Source organism: Malaclemys terrapin, chromosome 19 (genome assembly GCF_027887155.1).
Source record: "Malaclemys terrapin pileata isolate rMalTer1 chromosome 19, rMalTer1.hap1, whole genome shotgun sequence".
NCBI classification, from domain to species: Eukaryota; Metazoa; Chordata; order Testudines; family Emydidae; genus Malaclemys; species Malaclemys terrapin.
Genome location: NC_071523.1, coordinates 9,945,239 through 9,964,128, shown reverse-complemented (window position 1 = coordinate 9,964,128; position 18,890 = coordinate 9,945,239). Strand labels below are relative to the sequence as shown.

General features: G+C 39.3%; 1 protein-coding gene across 8 annotated transcripts in view; it reads left to right on the top strand.

The window, feature by feature from the left end:
- PRDM2 (PR/SET domain 2) overlaps positions 1–18,890 on the top strand; it is a 145,743-nt gene that overhangs the window by 14,590 nt on the left and 112,263 nt on the right. For 6 of the 8 annotated variants that reach the window (XM_054009046.1, XM_054009050.1, XM_054009043.1 and 3 more), the window contains exon 2: positions 2,667–2,740. The exons of 1 other annotated variant lie outside the window; for it this stretch is intronic. In XM_054009046.1, the coding sequence (XP_053865021.1) occupies positions 2,732–2,740 (9 nt within the window). In that variant the 5' untranslated portion in view covers positions 2,667–2,731. Of the gene's footprint in view, positions 1–234; positions 282–2,666; positions 2,741–18,890 lie in introns of all 8 variants that reach the window. One more of the 8 variants, XM_054009044.1, reaches the window with a different exon arrangement.

Here is an 18,890-nt window from a genome sequence, read left to right as displayed (position 1 = left end):
ACCAGGGAGAAACAGTCTAGCTTCATTGTCCAGGTAGAACAAAGTTAAAAAATTAAATAGCGTGCCTGGGGTAAAGTGAATTAGATGTTTACAGTTTTCAGTGTTAATAGTGTGTCTATGATTACCTTATTAACATAGGTAAGAGAGCTTTTTTTAAAGAAATTATTTTAATCTGACAGTTTTCATTTAGCACCTACCCCTCAATGCGTACACTTTGTTTACACTTTTTGTCAGGCTGTGTCAAATAACCAACGTTCAGTGGGTGAGAAAGTGGTGCTGATGTAAGTATGCCTTTTTCAGGGAATGTTTTTATTCCTCATTGTTTGCATGAATGTGTCTACAGTTTCATAGGTAAATAAATTCAAAAGCTGTTGTCTATGCATTCAGTTTTGAAGTTGAGGAATATTTACTGGTATTGTGTCCAGATTGTTCTAGCTCAACAAGATCAAACACAAATGCTAACATATATGTTTAACAAAAAAACCCATGCTTTCTTTATATCAGGAATTTCTTTTGGTCTGAAAGCAAAATATTGTGAAAACAAGACCTGTGATTTACTAAAAATATAAAAAATTGAATCTTTCGCGCCAGGAAATGTTTTGAGTCCTATATTAGTCCACAGTATTTCATCTATAAATTGACCTAGATATGGATACATAGACCAATGAAACAGTTAATAAACGCTTAAGCAGCAATGCTGCTAACGTACTCTCAAACTTTTTCATGATATAGGCTGCATCTTAACAGAGAAGTGTGTCATACTGTCTACTTTCACTTTACATATGATCACCCTTCTCCGTGTGACAAGCCATCTTTCCATGGACCACTAGTAGGTCTCCGTGGAACCCTAGCAGTCCATAGATCATATTTCAGGAACCTCTTGAGTAAAGCATTTAAGTAAAAGTATCTAAAGTAAAAACGACATTATTCACGAGGGAGAGGCAAATAAAGGTATCAAAGCTGAGGGTAGTATGGGAGGCCCCTGAAGAAAGACGGTGATAAAACGTAAGCATATGAACCTCAGCCAAAGGACTAGGGGACAAAGGGACATATTGATGTCACTGCAGGATTTAACAAAATCAAAATGCTGATGCCATTTGGAAGCTGCTGAAAACAGAAATGAAAAGCATTGAGTCTTATCTATTTTTCTTGGATCTCATTGGTGCTGCCAATCTGGAAAGTCAAATTTGTGGGTCAAGGAAAGATATGAACATATTAGGACTGAAAATGAAATATTTTTGAATGATTTGTGCCTGTTGAAGGGTGTGCTGAAATCTTTTGGAATATCATAGTTAAGTTCCAAAAAGAGGTCCCTTCTTCAAACGTCCCACAGTTATTTAAAATTCAGGGGTTGATCCTGCAACTGGTTTTGTTCAGACAGAGACCTATACCTGTGGAGCAAGTTGCCAGATTTAGGCCGGATCGTTTCCCAGCCTTTTGTCTCAACATAAGTATAGTTAAGTGGACTGTAGGCCAAAATGAGTTATTCATAGAGGACTAGAATACAGTAAGAGATTCTCTTTTCAAGGAAAGTTTTTAATTTATTATAAATCATATGATCCTCTATTCTTAAGAAATCATTATGGGTATATACGTGACAATACCTGCTATGTTGTTATGAGGCATTTTAACTTTTGTATAATTCAGAGAAGTGAGGAATTACCAGTAATTTATTTTGAGTGTTTTGCTAAAACACATTTTAAATTAATTGTAATTTTAACATTATTTAGCCTAAGCGCTTGAAAACATGTATTGTTAATATATTAGTGATTGTTATCTTGCTTAAGAAAACTGAAGCCAGGAGAATAACAGTAAAAACTATACTTTCATAAAATACATTAACAGTGTAGACACCAGTTAATCTCCAAGAGAAATAATGTGGTACATACAGTAAATTTATTTTATTGCATGGTAGTAAACAATGTTTGTGTAAAAATTACAATGTAACTTCCAATAATGCTTCCTTGTACATAAATAACATCAAATAACTACAATCTAAGGTGTAGTGTTCTCCTGGTAAATATAGACACAAGTCATTGGGGCTCCAAATTTAACTTAAAGCTGTGTGTTACTTATGGAAACATGCTTTTTCAAACCTGGGGCCTTTATTTAAAAAAAAAATGCTAGTATGCAATAAAACAATATCTGTAAGCACCTTAGTGAAAAGTAGGCTGAATTTCAATAAAAAAAAATCTGTTTTAGATGTGGTAAATGGAGACTTAGTTGCCTGACTCTTGTTGATAATGGGAACTGCGCAGCTAAATCCTTTCAAACTGCTTTAAACCTATGGGGTAAGCATCATGACTGTGTAGCTTAACTAAAATAAATCACTAAATTAGACTAGTTCTTCAGCAATGCTTTGTATTGCAAAACGCTAACAGCTAATTTGTTTATAAAAACTGATAAATTAATGTCAGTCATCTGAATACAGCTTGTCTCACCTTTAAAAGATGCCGTAGAAAGGTCAGTGGTAGAAACCTTTCTTTGGGTTTTAAGATTAAATTTGAATCGGTTATAATGACAATATAGTAATCTGAAGCAGAATTGATATAAAGTAATGGGCTTCTTTTCGATAAGCCCCTTTTAAATAGAACTCTACAGGTCTTTATGTAGTTTCAAATCACTGTAGGTAGGCGTGTATTACAATTGTCTGTTTTTCTTTTTAGGGCTCATGTAATCAAAGGAGTTTCTTTGTTGTGTGTGTCTTTTCAGAACACAACAGGAATTCAAAATGAATCAGGTGAGTTTAAACGTAAGACTTTCAAAGTACCTTACTTAGATGTTACACCAGTTAATTATTACCAGGAATAGTAATAGTGATCCACTAGTCCAGTGGTTTTCAAACTGTGGGTCGCGACCCAGTACTGGGTCGTGGAATGGAAGGCACTGGGTCTCGGCGACTCTGGTCAGCACTGCTGACCAGGCCGTTAAAAGTCCCGTCAGCGGTGCTGCCCAGCTAAGGCAGGCTAGTCCCTCCCTGTTCCAACACTGCGCTGTGCCCTGGAAGTGGCTAGCAGCAGATCTGGCTCCTAGGCGGGCGGGGGAGGGGTGGGTCACGGGGCTCCGTGCGCTGCCCCCGCCCCGAGCACCAACTCAGCTAGGTGGGGCAGTGCCTGTGGGCAAGAGCAGCGTGGAGCTCCTTGCGCACCTCCGCCTGGATCTGGACCTGCTGCTGGCCACTTCCGGGGCGCAGCACGGTCTGCGGTGCTAGGAAGGAAGCCTGCCTTAGCACCCCCACTGCACCACTGACTGGGAGCTGCCTGAGGTAAGCCCATGCCCGAACCCCGCACCCAATCCCCTGCTCCAGCCTTGACCCCCCCCAAACCCGGAGCCCCTTCCTGCACCCCAAATCCCTCATCCCCAGCCCCACCTAAGAGCCTGCACCCCCAGCCCAGAGCCCTGACTCCCTCCCACACCCCAACCCCCTGCTCCAACCCAGAGCCCCCTCCCACACCCCAACCCCCTGCTCCAACCCAGAGCCCCCTCCCACACCCGAACTCCTCATTCCCGGCCCCACCCAGCAGCCATCACCCCCTTACCCCAACCTTCTGCCCCAGCCCTGAGCCCCTCCCACATCCCAAACCCCTCATCCCCAGCTCCGTTGGGTCGCGGGCATCAACAGTTTTCTTCAACTGGGTCGCCAGAAAAAAAGTTTGAACACCACTGCACTAGGAAGCCAAAATGTTAGTGCTGTTCTTTAAAACCTTTGATTTTAATTAAATCTCATAGTCCTTTTCCATCCACAGTGTGGGTGTATGTGAAGTTGATCTAATTTTATTGATTTTAATTGGCTTTTCTGTGTGAACTCCTGTTAATCAGATGTAAGATATTGAGGCTGGCACTACCTGCAAGAAAACCTCTCCAGGAGACCCATGTCAGTTTGTACTTTACTTTTATCAGTTTACCTGCTTATACAAAGATTTTGAAAATTGCAGCCTTCGGTCTATTTTCCAGTTTCAAACCCACAATCATCAGAACCTATTATGAAGACTGAAACTGATTCAAGAAGAAACCTTCACATTGGTCTAGAGCCTTAAAATCTCTTTATTCTGAAAAGTTAAGAATATACATTGAAATATAAAAAGAACAGGAGTACTTGTGGCACCTTAGCGACTAACAAATTTAGAGACTAACAAGTACTCCTGTTCTTTTTGTGGATACAGACTAACACGGCTGCTATTCTGAAACATTGAAATATAAGCATTTTTCCTTATAGCATGCCTGGATATAGGAATATATTAACATGAGGTTTTTGTGTGTCCTGTAGTGTGGTGTGTTAAGCAGTGCTACCTATATATGATTTTATTTATTCTGAATTTACATGTAATCAATACAAATATTATATTTATGCTTGCCAGTTGTACACACTTGGGTTATGTAAGAACACTTATGGAATAGGTAAACAGACCCTTTTAATTCTTATAAAGGCTTCTCTTTGGATGGAGCTAAAAAAATCCCTTCTGACTGTGAATGGAAGAATAGGCTATTATACTGAAGGGATGTAATCAGTTTTTGAGTTTACTGAAAAAAATGACCATGAGCAGATGTTTCTTGTTTCTCTGGCCAGAAACAACCTTGGTGGCACAATGACATAAAAAACTTAGTTGTGCACCTTCTTTTTCCTTGATGTTCACGGTTTCTAATGGCTGGCTTTATCACCCTCATGCCCCAAACATGTCATTGAGGAATAATGTAATTAATTTATCTCCAACATAGAACAAAGATGCTACTTCACTAAAGAACACCAGACCTCTACCATTACCATGGACTAATTATAACTAATTACAGTTTGGAATTGGCTGTTGGGATTTCCCCTCTCCTGCTCCCCTTCTTGTGTGGAAACCAAAAATATAGATTTGTAATATTTATAATATAAAAAGATCTCTACCAATGGAGCTATCAAGCTTGTAAAGTAATATGGTAGTTATAGTTGATGCATTAACACTTGTGCTAATATCCTTTTGCAGTCACGTATGGGATGGTTGGGGGAAATATCTCATCACAGTTGCATGTATAATTGCAACCAGACATCTTCATTTGTGAGGTGTTTTTTGCATGTACTCAGCAATATGAGAGGAGAACAGCTTGTTGCTGTGTAGCTGCTTGAATAGTAACTGGTTGAGTTCTTATTCTGATACACTTTCGGGAATTGCTAAGATTCTGTAAGCTCCAAATTCTAGGTTTTGGTAATTACTGTTGGTGGTTCTGCTTCTTTCCCATATTTTTCAACAACGATTTATTTTTAGAATTAAATATGGTTTCCACACACTATGAAAAAAAAAATCATCCTTATGTCGAACTGCTAATATTATTTATTCAGTGCCATATGCATGTTTGGTGTTCTGCAGTCAAATAGAGGTCCCTCCCCCAACGAGTTCTTCCTATAGTTTGAAATCTTTTTTGGCATCTCCCACATTCAGATTTGGCCTTCCGAGTGTACAGAGTACATATGGCTGCTTATGATTTAGTTGCCATTCAGATTAATTATATATTTAGCATCAACCCTGTGTTGTTTTTTTCTTGTAGTGCTTTTGTGATTTCATTCACTATTGACAAGTTGTAGTGCCAGGTCTATATAAGAGCTGTCTTTGATGCCTGATGCCAAACATCTCTCAAGTGTCCTGTTCTCATATTACTTTCATTATTTCTATTTCTGCTTTTGGTCTAATTTAAATGACCCTCAAGTTAATGGGGGTTTTTCTCACTCACATTATGCAGAGGTACATTGTGACGCTTCCTGTGGGTACCCAGGGTTCTGGGGCACCCTTGCTACCAACTGCCCTTAGCATGAGAAAGCTTTGTCTGGGCCTGTTGTGAGTCAGCTCCCTGACTCCACCAACCACAGGCAATGTAGGCACTTCCCTCAAGGGCTTGCGGGTCCTGCTGTCACTATAGGTTAGCACGGGTCGGCAACCTTCGGCATGCGGCCCATCAGGGTAATCCGCTGGCGAGCTGTGAGACATTTTGTTTATAGGCACGGCCCCCCACAGTTCCCAGTGGCTGCGGTTTGCCGTTCCTGGCCAATGAGAGCTGCGGGTCACGTGCCGAAGGTTGCTGACCCCCAGGTTAGCGATTGGCATACCCCCAACCCTTGAGCGTTCAGTCCCTGTCCACTGGACACTCGCAGTATTCGCAGATTCGCTGCTTCCAAAGAAACAGTATACCCAAGCTCAGTTCAACCTCCGCTTAACACTTGCATTTACATATGCTTACAGTGAAATCAGGTATAAGTTTAACAAAACATAGAGATTCAATAGTAGCAAGTAAAAGTATTGAAAACATTTGTAAAACAATCTTCATACACATTATAGGTCCTAGAATTAATTAACAAGATACTCTCATGTCTTTTAGAGTATTGCTCATCCAGAATCCTTGCAGCACTTTATAGCCACCCTGGCTGACCCTCCTTTCATGAGACAAACATTCTGTCAGTTTGCGTCCCAGATGAATGATTCCATGTGTCCTTTTTGTACTCCAGATATACCAGACCAGTCTTTTGTCTTTGTTCATAAACAGGACACCACCTCCTCCCACCCACCTGCTGTCTATTTCTTCCTGTAGATTTCCACTCTTGTAGATTTTCCAGCCTCTTAATTTGCATCTAGCCCAATATGCAAATAAATAGGCATCAGTGTGAGGCATACAATACACAAATGGCCAGACAAGGAGATAGGTATCAGTTACCTCTTGTCGGCAAGAAAACTCTCCGAATGTTGTCACCTCCTGGTAATCTGCCTTAACTCCAAGACCTTAAGAACATACTTTTCAATATAGACACATAACTCCTTACATATTATTCATACATATGTTTTTGTAATGATTATTGGTAGAGACCTCACATGCCATCCTTTGTTGAACTATATCTGATCCGGGGCGCCCTGTACAACCCTATGCACCCGTTGTGCACTCTGCCAGTTGGTGCCAAGGGTCCCTGGTCACAGACATTTGTTTCCTGGATCCCTCCATAACATTCTTGAGTTAGACATGGAAGATGTTCTAATGAAGTAGTTTAGGTGACTAACTTATTTAAACAACATACCTGGATCTAGCAGAGGATACTAACCAAGCAGACTGCGAAAAGCTACAAAAGAATCTCGCAAAACTGGGTTACTGGGCAACAAAATGGCAGATGAAATTCAATGTTGATAAGTGCAAAGTAATGCACAGTGAAAAATATAATCCCAACTATACATATAAAATGATGGGGTCTAAATTAGCTGTTACCACTCAAAGAAAGAGATCTTGGAGTCATTGTGGATGCTTCTCTGAAAATATCCACTCAATGTGCAGCGGCAGTTCAAAAAGCAAAGAGAATGTTGGGCATCGTTAAGAAAGGGATAGATAATAGGACAGAAAATATCGTATTGCCTTTATATAAATCCATGGTATGCCCACATTTTGAATACTGCATGCAGATGTGGTCGCTCCATCTCAAAAAATATGTATTGGAATTGGAAAAAGTTCAGAAAAGGGCAACAAAAATGATTAGGGGTATGGAACAGCGTCCTTATGAGGAGAGATTAATAAAACTGGGACTTTTCAGCTTGGAAAGAGACGCTGGGGGATATGATAGAGGTCTATAAAATCATGACTGGCATGGAGAAAGTAAATAAGGAAGTGTTATTTACTCCTCCTCATAACACAAGAACTAGGGGTCACCAAATGAAATTACTAGGCAGCAGGTTTAAAACAAACAAAAGGAAGTATTTTTTCACACAACGCACAGTCAATCTGGAATTCCTTGCCAGAGGCCAAGACTATAACAGGGTTTAAAAAAGAACTACATAGGTTCATGGAGGATAGGTCCATCAATGGCTGTTAGCCAAGATGGGAAGGGATGGTGTCCCTAGCCTCTGTTTGTCAGAAGCTGAGAATGGGTGATGGATCACTTGATGATTACCTGTTCTGTTCATTCCCTCTGGGGCACCTGGCATTGGCCACTGTCAGAAGACAGGATCCTGGGCTAGGTGAACCTTTGGTCTGACCCAGTATGGCCATTCTTACGCATGCATCTCAGACTGCATTAAGATTGTGTGGAGAAGAGGTTGCATTCTATCTGGGATATTTGTATAGGTGACCATTTAAAAAAAAGGGTGGGAGTATAAATTGCTTAAGTGAGCAAATGACATATATTCTTAATTCCCCCTCCCCCCAATCAAATCAGAGTTCTGCTGTATGCATTCACTTGTTACTAATATCCCTTAGAGACCCTTTCAGAAACAGAGAAACTCAGGCCTGGTCTACGTTATGGGGGGAGGGGAGGGGTGAATTGATCTAAGTTACGCAACTTCAGCTACGTGAATAACGTAGCTGAAGTGGACGTACTTAGATTGACTTATCGTGGTGTCTTCACCATGGTGAGTTGACAGCTGCTGCTCCCGTTGACTCCGACCAACACCTCTCGTGGAGGTGGAGTACAGGAGTTGACGGGAGAGACTAGATGCGATAAATCAAGCCCTGCTGGATAGATCGCTGCCCGTCGATCCGGTGGGTAGTGTAGACATACTCTAACATCACTGCCAATAGGAGCAGCTGCTGCAGCAGCCAAAACATGTACCTTTGTACATTCTGAGATCTTCCTACAGTTTTGACTAGATTGTCTCTGCCCTGTTATAACTGGTTGTTTGCTCCAAACCCTCACTTCGTCATCCCCTCCCCCATCCCTTGTAGTATCTTCACTTCAGGCTCACTGCACCCCAGCCCTTCTCAACCCTATCTTTTCCAAGTCCCCTCTTCCTTAACTTTGCATTAGGTTTGTCCCTTCCTAACAGCACCAACCTTAAAAAAAGTGGAACTAACGTTTGCTGGCATCATATTGTTATATTCTTTCCCTCACCTTATGTCTGTCTTGTCTATTTAGATTATAAGCCCTTCAAGGCAGCGGCTGTCTACTTCTCTCTGTGTGTAGAGTACCTAGCAGAGTGGGGCCCATTCTTGATTGGGCCTTAGGCACTAACATAATAAACATATTTAATAATAATTATTGCTTCAGAAATGTCTTCAGAGATGCTATCAAGTTGTGCTCAACATTTTATTTTAACTTTAGTCTCCAGTCTGCTGTCTCTTCTCTTCCACCCCTTCAAATTATTTTTTGCGATGTTTTTCTACCATTTTACCCCCTGTAAATTTGAATGCCAACAGCTCAGTATTTATGAGCGACTTCACATTAACAAGTCTAAAAAGTAGTAATGAAGCTGATTAGTCACTATTTTATTCAGTGAGTGCTAGCTTTCTTGAAGTATTCAAGTGGTGAACTCTGTGAAAAATGTTAGAAATCCTAAAACAGTGGGTATTGTTTTTTCTCACTCTTTCAGGCTGGTTTTACCCAGATGTCTGTTAACATTGCTTGTAGCACATGCACTTATATAGTAGCCCCATAAAATATCCCCCAAGGTAAACTAATTCATTTTATAGCAAAAGTTATTTGAATGCGTTTCTTCAAAGTCTGTGAGAAGTGACTGAAGCTGTAGTATTTCTGGATTATGTTTATGCAACTGCATTCAAGTTACAAATAAATGGGTTGCAGTGATTTAACCGAGACCAGAATTTGGTCCATTGTTTATTATATTGAATAGCATATTTGGTTACTTATTAAGAGTTTTGTTTTGGAGGTGTAAATCTACTGTGTCATGAAACAGGCCATTGTCAATGCTCTTGAACAAGTGATTTGTGAATTCCATTAGTACAGTGGAGGTGGAATTCAAACTGCTGTGTTGAATGACTTTTAGATGCTAATCTCTTCGATTTATGAAGTAAATTTAGGTACTGATTTGTATTTTAATACCTGCAGATACATGCAGGTTACATACTCTGTTACGTGCTAGAATTGTTCTGAAGTTTTTGAGGCAAGGATAGTGCTGGTATTTAGGGAAGAATTTCTGACAGGCCTAAGTGGATAATCTAGTAAAATGTCATACAGTTTTGTCCAAGCTAGTTGACTCTGTACTATTTATTTTTAAAAAAAGAGTGATGAGAGATTACGTACTTAAATGGGGATTAACATTTTTAAAATGAGCAGTACTAGGAACATGTCCTGGTCTGCTAACATCTTCTGGCCCTGACATACTGAGAAGAATCAAACCTTAAAATTACGTAATGTTGCTTACTATCTTGCAGTTTTTCATGTATTCTAGAAGACACCTAGCCAGAGACCAAGATGAAAAATAAAATGAGGGGTCACTAATGAAATCCACGTCCAATGCCCTGGTGCGAAGCCCAATATCATTTGTCCCAGATACTGGGAAGGGGAAAGGTGCTGGAATTCCAGTCACCATGCTCTGTCAGCTCAGGTGCCATCTACTTCTATATTTGTTTAAGGCTAGCAAGTGTCTGAAAGTCACAAAACCTCCCCATTACTCCTGCCTTTCTCTCCCTGCTGAAAGAGGGAAGTAACCTTTTTCTCTTCCTACACGGACTTGTAGCTGCTGGAAGCTAGGAAGTATGGTAAGTCTTTACCCATCCCCTGACCTCTTGGCTGCTGTGGGTAGCAGGGGATCCCTGACATTCTACATCTTCCGTAGTTTCCAATTTTCAGGTCATCCTCCTTTGTGTACATGTCTTTGCAGCTGTTCCAGGCTTACTGAAGCACAGGGCAATAACATTGATATGACCACAGTATTGTCATTTTCACTCTACTGCTGTTTGGGAATGCTGTAGTAGTGGCAGAGACACTGAAAAGGTCTTTCTGAACTCAAGAAATAGCACTGTATCATTTCATATTTGACAAATCACAAACATGAGGGCTAGAAAGTAAAATATTTTTAAATAAAAGTCTAAAATAAGCAGAAAGTATTGGTTAGAGCTTGCCCACTTACTGTGCAAAGCTTCCCAACTCACTTCTGCTGAGAAGGTGAGTGATTTACAAAACCCTGTTCATGTTTGTGCTCTGCTTGTACATAAATGGGGGTGGGGAGGGAGAAAGAGGAGGAAATTCTTAGTATGTCTTCAGATGTTGTAGGCTGCTACATCCAGCAGTGCTTCAAAAAGTATGTACGATTCAGTAACCACTAACAGGAAGAAATACACATTTTCCACACTTTGCTTATTAATAAATGTATTGAAGAAGACTGACGTGGCTAACTACTGTAATCCTGACCTGAAAGTTTTTCAAATGATGTTTAGCTGACTGCTAAATTCTGCCGACCTATGTTTATCAGTTTTAAAGAAATGGTTCTCCAGCGTCACGTTATGATGAGGAGTATTTGTTTTACCTGGCATTCTTCTAATTAATATTTTTAATTCTAATAATAGGCTGGACATATTACACTAATTCTGTGTAATTTTTTTCCAGCCTCATTGAGTAGCCTAGTCTGTTTGGGAGAGACATTCCCCTGGCTTTGTAATCACTGAGTATGAGGCTCTGTCAAGGATACATACCTTCGAAGGAAAGGAAATTGCTATATATACCTGTAATAGAAGTTCTCTGAAGGTCATTTCCTCTATACATCTACATTTCCCCTCCTAGCTCCCCGTGAGAGTTAGGATTTTTGTTATCCCTTTGATACTTAGAAAAGGAACTGGCAGTTAATGGCTGAGATGTGCTATGTATATTTATATGTCCATCCGCCTGAGCACGAGGCATGTGCATGGACTGCCTCACTGTCAGAGGATGTTAAACTACACTGTGCTAGCCTGTCAGCTCTCAAGGGCATGAGATGGGGTGCAAATTTATAGTGGAACCTTCCTTTAGAGAATTGCATTTACAGGTAAGTAATTTTCCCTTTAAAAGTGCTAATGAGCCAAAGTCTGCATTTAAATAAAAATATTATTTGGTCTTGAGCCCCCAACCCTCTTCTTGGTTGAAGCATTAAAATAGGGTCAGAACAGCCATTCAAAAACCAGTTACTATATAGTTTCACAGGCCATTGCAAAGAACAGAGAAAGTAGAAAATGACCTTCTTAATCTATATTAAAATATTTATTCTTACATTTCTGCCTTTTAAATGAAACTACAAATCTAAGATTGGTGTTTTTATTTTAACTGTTCAGAACTCAAATCATATTAATGTGTTAGTAAACATGTCTGATTTCAGCAGACCTTGCTTATGCTGCGTGTATGGATAAGTATACATACAGACACACACTGATTCACGATCAACAAATATGAGAATTTTTAACTTATTTTAGTATTTAAGTGCGCTAATGTGCGGGACAAGCCTCTCTTTTTACCTATTTTTGTATGAAATAAAAAAATGGCAAAAAGCCAATATATTAAACTAATGGAAAAAAGTACACCTCTACCCCGATATAACGCTGTCCTCGGGAGCCAAAAAATCTTACTGCGTTATAGGTGAAACCACATTATATCGAACTTGCTTTGATCCGCTGGAGTGCGCAGCCCTGTCCCCCCAGAGCGCTGCTTTACCGCGTATATCCGAATTCATGTTATATTGGGTCGCATTATGTTGGGGTAGAGGTGTATCTAGTGACTTCTGCTGCTGAGTCAAAACAAGTTTAAAACAGTCTGAGGTGCAGGCCTCTCTTTGTTACATTAATGCTTAGTGTTGATTTACAGCAGTGTAAGTTATATTTTAGTGCCTTGTAGACAGTAGACATTTTGGGGTGTACTCTTTAAACTGCTGTATTGATGTTGATACTTTACTGGTTTTATTTAGCACTTGGTGACATGAGTCTCAAATGTTTAAATACACAGCTATCACAGTAAATATATAGAAAATGGTATACCTTAGCCTTATTACTATTATATGTTTTGGTGTTTGAATCTTAATATTGCATATTTTTTCCAAATGCCTGTTACTTTATATTGAAAATCTTACTACAAGGATACATTTCTCATTGCTTAAGTAAGATATGAAACATTTGTAAAGAAACATCCCAGGGATGGGGAAAACTCTAAGAAAACAAATTTGTGATGCGGCGAAAACAAATGTTCTGAGGATAGTACCACTAGTTAATACTGGCTAGATTACCCCATTCTGAGAGCACACTAAAGGGAGTGGTTAAGTAGGTGGTAGTTATCGAACTGTGTTGAATACTTAGCTTCAACTGAATTGTTAACACCATGCCTTCATTTGCAGGAACCGAATCATAGGTTGTCTGCTTATCTTTACATTCTACATCTGCCATATTTTTTTGCTTGCAGTCCTCGCTGTCTTGTCATTACTTTGTCAGTACTTCTGGCCCAAGGCACTGTTGCCTTCTCAAGGGTATAGTATAGTCAGTGTTGCTGATGAAATCACAGGACCTAGAGTTTTCAAATCAGGGCAACTATCCTTCTCTTGAAAACCCTGCTCAGAAAATATTGTGATCTTCCCTTGAAAAAGAGGTTACTAAAGATTATTTCCCAAACAAGGCGTACCATTTATTTGATTAATGCTTGACATGTTCAGTTAGTCTGTTAATGATTAAATTTGTAAAAAGGAGGACCTAGGAGAACTGCATATACCATATACCCTACAGTCCTATGTGAAAATAGTTAAATGTCAAAACATGGTCTTGCACATTTCAATTTTTAGCTCACTTCTTTATATAGTTGATTGCAAAGATTTGCAGCAATGTACCCCAAAGCTTCTCCTAAATTATTTATTTCTTTTTGGGTCACCTTATTTATTGACTGTAATTGATATGTTCAATGTACACCATATTGTACACCAAAATTGACTGTTTTGTTTGAAAAACTATCACAGATAACTAAGTTTTTATACAGTCATGTAACAGTGATCAGTGTGATATAGTTAGTATCCGAGCTACACAGTTATAATGTCAAAAATTGTTGAAATTGCTGCTTATACTGATTGGTTATACTGTGTACCTAGTACTGGGAAGTGTTTTACTATTTTTAATCTCAAACCATATCTTAAGTATTGGTCGTTTCTGGAAAGAGCTCTAGTTCACAAGGTGTTGACACTGGAGGTTGAGGGCAGGAGGGTATCTTTACCAGTTTTGGCTTGAAGACACACAACTGAATTTGGTGCATACACAAGTGCCTGTAATTTCCCCTCCTCAAACATTTACCTTTTCTTTGCTACGAAAAAAGCTGTGCACTGGAGGAAGCTTTTGAGTATTGGTATGCATATGAGCATTGTCAGCATTCCTCTGTGTCCTGTTTAGAAGCAAGAAGGATTTCAAAGTAGAGCAGGGTTACCCAGGCCAGTTGTGCAGTCCCCCTGTTTTTGGTTAATATTTTGATACCTTTCCAGATATTTAGATTTGTTATTTCCATCTTTGCTACTGTCTTTTTCTGTGGCCTAGGACAAATAACTATGGCCAGAATTATCAAACTTGGATGCCAAAAAAATTGGTACAGATGCTCCCTGGGTTATGCAAATCCAATTTACGGAAAAAGTTCCGTAAGCTGCTTTTTTTTTGGTGTAACTGTTGGAGATAGGTTCCAGACTTATGCAAAATTCAACGTATGCAAGGCATTCTGGAACGGAACGCTTGCGTAAGTCGGGGAGCTTCTGTATTTACAAATTTTCAGTTACCCAAACATCTTCAGCTCCCACCTGATGCAGTTCTGTTAAAGAGCAATGACTTCAGTGGGAGTTGTGCATGCTCAGTAACTCTGAAATGAAGGGTATATTCATAAATAGCTTATAAAAAGTTAACATATTAATCTATGTTGTAAGCATACTGCAGATGTGTAGTAAATGATGAGCACAACAGAAGATGTTATAATTGATTAGAGGAAACCTGTTGGGCGTCTTAACAGTTTAAAATAATTGATTAGCCATTTATTAAAATATTTAATAATTGTTAACCTTTTAGAACCTAACTTTTCCCCTTAATACAGGCTGACCAAATGATTATTTTTACTTGTTAACTATATGTGGCTATTGGAGAATTCTGACTTTAGAATGTTCATCATTCAAATTCAGAAAATTAGAAACATTATTTTTATTTTGTGACAGTTAAACAAATTAACAGCAATTTATAATGTTTTTGTAGCAAAGTAGGTAACTGAGAAGCAAACCTAGCACTAAAATACATTTGTTTTCATGCTAATTTTTGGAGCTACAAGGTTGGTTGTAGATAGGAATTGTTCCAGTAATCTGCCCAGCACTCCTGCAGGGGGTGCTGTGTGTTTTGGCTTTTGTAAATTTCCTGGATGAAAGCCTGCCTTTCATTTGTTGCCTTGCTGGTCCAAATCATTGTATTTTGCAGAATGCAAAGTGAACCTTCCCAATGTCTTTTTATCAAGTTGAATTGTGCAGCGTACATCGTGTTTGGAGCAAAATGTATGGACTGGCAGGGAAAGGCATATGGAGAAAGAAGCAATCTGCAGTACCTTCTGTGAAGTGTCCTTAAAGAGACACCATCAACTTAAAGGATCACCTTATTCTGAATTATTTTAGTTACTACAGTAGAACTTCAGAGTTAAACACCAGAGTTACGAACTGACCAATCAACCACACACCTCATTTGGAACAGGAAGTATGCAATCAGGCAGCAGTAGAGACAGGAGGGGGGAAAAAACGGCAAATACAGTACAGTACTGTATTAAGCGTAAGCTACTAAAAAAATAAAGGGAAAGCAGCATTTTTCTTCTGCATAGTAAAGTTTCAAAGCTGTATTAAGCCAATGTTCAGTAGTAAACTTTTGAAAGAACAACCATAACATTTTGTTCCGGGTTACAAACATTTCCGAGTTACGAACAACCTCCATTCCCTACGTGTTCATAACTCTCAGGTTCTACTGTATTGATACGAGTAACACCAATGATTACAATAAATGAAAGAGAAACATTTTCCACTACTTTTCAATTTACTCTGTGCACTTCACAGCACTTTCTTTGTAGTCAGTTTCACTGTTTGTCCTTTATAAATGACTTCCTCCTGTTTGCCTTTGGTTTCCACACAGCATATATGGTGTGGTACCTGAAACTACTTATAATTTTTTTGTTTTGTTTTTGTTTGAATAGATTTCAATGTAATGTCCCTTAAAAAAATCTGCATCTATCATAGCGGGGTTTTTATCTATTTGGGGTTTCTGGGTGCTACTGTAATACAAATACTAAATAAGTAGGCTAATCATCACCCTAATCACTCTACTTGCATGTTGCATCTCTTCTTCTATCTCTCTTCTTATGTCCTGTCTTTCATTTTTAAGCTATTTTGGACCAGAGCAACAGTGTGGTTGGAAAGCACTTACCACATTGTGTGGCTGTTACCACAATATAAATAGTAAATATTTATCTAGTAGATAACATAGCCCAGCCAACTTGTGACACATTCTTCAACACAATAGCATTACCATCTCTTGGTATCTTTTGACTCATCATATCCTAAACATAAGTCTTCAGTATGAAAAGCTATTTGTGCTGGTATGAAAGCTATTTTATAAATCTGTAAACAAAAGTAAAATAGGATATGTTTTCTTTAGCCATGTTTTTCACTTACATTGTCAATTTAGGATGAAGATAGATGAATTACAAGCCAGACATTTGAGGCAGATCCATCAATCCTGTGTAAAACTACTCTCCTGTTGAGGAAAATTACTTTTACTAACTTCAGCTGAAGTCAGCTTATAGTTATAGCCTTACCAAATTCACGGTCCGTTTTGTTCAATTTCAGTCATAAAATTTTAAGAATCATAAATTTCATGATTCAGCTATTTAAATCTGAAATTTCACAGTCTTGTAATTGTAGGAGTCCTGACCCAAAAAGGAGTTGGGGGGGGGGGGTCACAAGGTTATTGTAGGGAGGGTTGTGGTACTGCTACCCTTACTTCTGCACTGCTGCTGGTGGTAGCGCTGCCTTCAGAGTTGGGCAGCTGGTGGCTGCTGGCCAGGAGCCCAGCTCTGAAGGCAGAGCTGGTGCCAGCAGCAGTGCAGAAGGAAGGATGGCATGGTATGGTATTGCCACCTTACTTCTGTGCTCCTCCCTGCAGAGCTGGGCCCTCAGTGAGCAGCTGCCACTCTCCGGCCACCCAGCTCTGAAGGCCACCCAGCTCTGCTGGTGGGACGCTGCCTTCCGAGCTGGGCGGCTGGCCAACAGCTGCCGCTCTCCGGCTGCCCAGCTTTGAAGTGCAGAAGTAAGGGTGGCAATACCGTGACACCCCCTCCCCCCCCAAATAACCGTGTGACCCCCCTGCAACTCCCTTTTGGGTCAAGATCTGCAATTTGAGAAATGCTGGTCTCCCCCTTGATATCTGTATAGTATAGGGTAAAAGCACACACAAGACCAGATTTCACCGGGGGAGACCAGATTTCAAAGTCCATGATGCATTTTTCATAGCCATGAATTTGGTAGGGCCCTATTTATTGTGGATTATAATTGAGTAGATGTGTTCCTAATTCCCCACAAATTTATTTCATCTGGATTCATTTTTCTCTAAAATCCCCACAGTGCAAGGCCGTAAGAGTCAAATCAAGAGATGTAAGTTAAGGGAGAAGTATATCAACTGCTCTTCACTTCTTAATAACATAGATTTCAATTTTTTTTAAGGCAAACAAGATAGCTTAAGAAGTGGGGTTTCAGTAGTGCTTTGAGAATAGTTAATGTAAATAAATGGTTAATTTAGTGGTGACTGAATCTATTTTAATATGGAGTCCAAGTGGGCATAATACTTCCAGTCCAGTGGCTTTCTCAGGTTTATATTGTCTTTTGGTTACTTAACAGGTAAAATATCTTCATGAGTGTTGCTTTATAATATACAACTGTTCGGGCTGTATTGCTGATACTAATTTGAATTAATGTACTTAGCACAGCAGCTGATCAGCTTTCATAGTTATCTTTGCTGACTACAAGGTTGTGCTGTATCATTAGTACAGATGAAAACAGTGCCTTCCCTGAAGAGTTCATAGACTAACATGACGCCTTTGTCAACTTTCTTCAAATATTCAAAGCTCAAAATAAAAATATTGAACTACCAAGTTAAGTTTTATATTCAAAACAGTCATATTAAACTGAAAACGTGCTGCAGCTGAAGAGTAAATCGCGACATGCACTTGCTTGCCTTACTCAATTAGCTTTTCTGGTCAAGGGTCAAATATTTAAAAAATGTACTTCACTACTAAAACCCAATTTCTTCTTTTTAAAACGTTTTTAGTGTCTGTCATAGACTCAGTCAAGGAAGATAGGCCACTGGGTCAACATTTACTGACCTTTCTATTCTCTGGCTTGGGGCATGAATCTTTCTGCTTATGTACGTCTTGGCTAGTAGCTGTGACACAAGCTGTAGGATAAGCTAAACACCTTTGGAAAAAAACCCTAACATTTAAAAAGCTTCCTTTCCCTACTGCTAATTTTTAGAGTAGTTAAGTTCTGAATGCATATTTGTTGCACTTCATATAACTAAAGTTATATATGCATTTTCCCACTAAACTGTCTATTTCAGCGACTTAAAACTTTTTCTCAGAATGTTACCCATGGGATATTTGCTTGGGATTTTTTTTAAACTAGAGCAGAAAGTTGTGCAGCCATTATCCAGTTTGCAGAGTGTGGAAAAAATTACGCTGTTTTTTAATCAAAAAATTGTTTAGCAGATTTAGAACAACTCTAGCACCTCAACAGGAAGCTGTAGAAATTTGAAATTTCATAATGATAATAGTCTACAGGCACTAAAACCTCTTCATATACCAATGTTTATATCAGCTCTTTTTACAAATTTATTCATGCTCTGATCCTGCAGTTGGAGTGCAGGTGGACTCCTGTGCTTGTACAGAGTCCCATTAAAGTCAGTTGCAGGATTGGGGCGTTTATATACCCCTTTTAAGTGTCCACAGCTTTGAAAAGTGGGGGGGAATTACACACTGAGTCTAGCCATAGCAAAAGTGACTTTGCCTGCTTATGCCTAGGCATTGCAACATGCAGGATATGCAAAGTTACCTACAGTTCTGAGATCTCTTCATAACAATTTGATTGAGCCACTATGAATTGAGAAGGGATCGTTATACTGAACTGAATGTTCTTAAGAACACTGAAAACTAA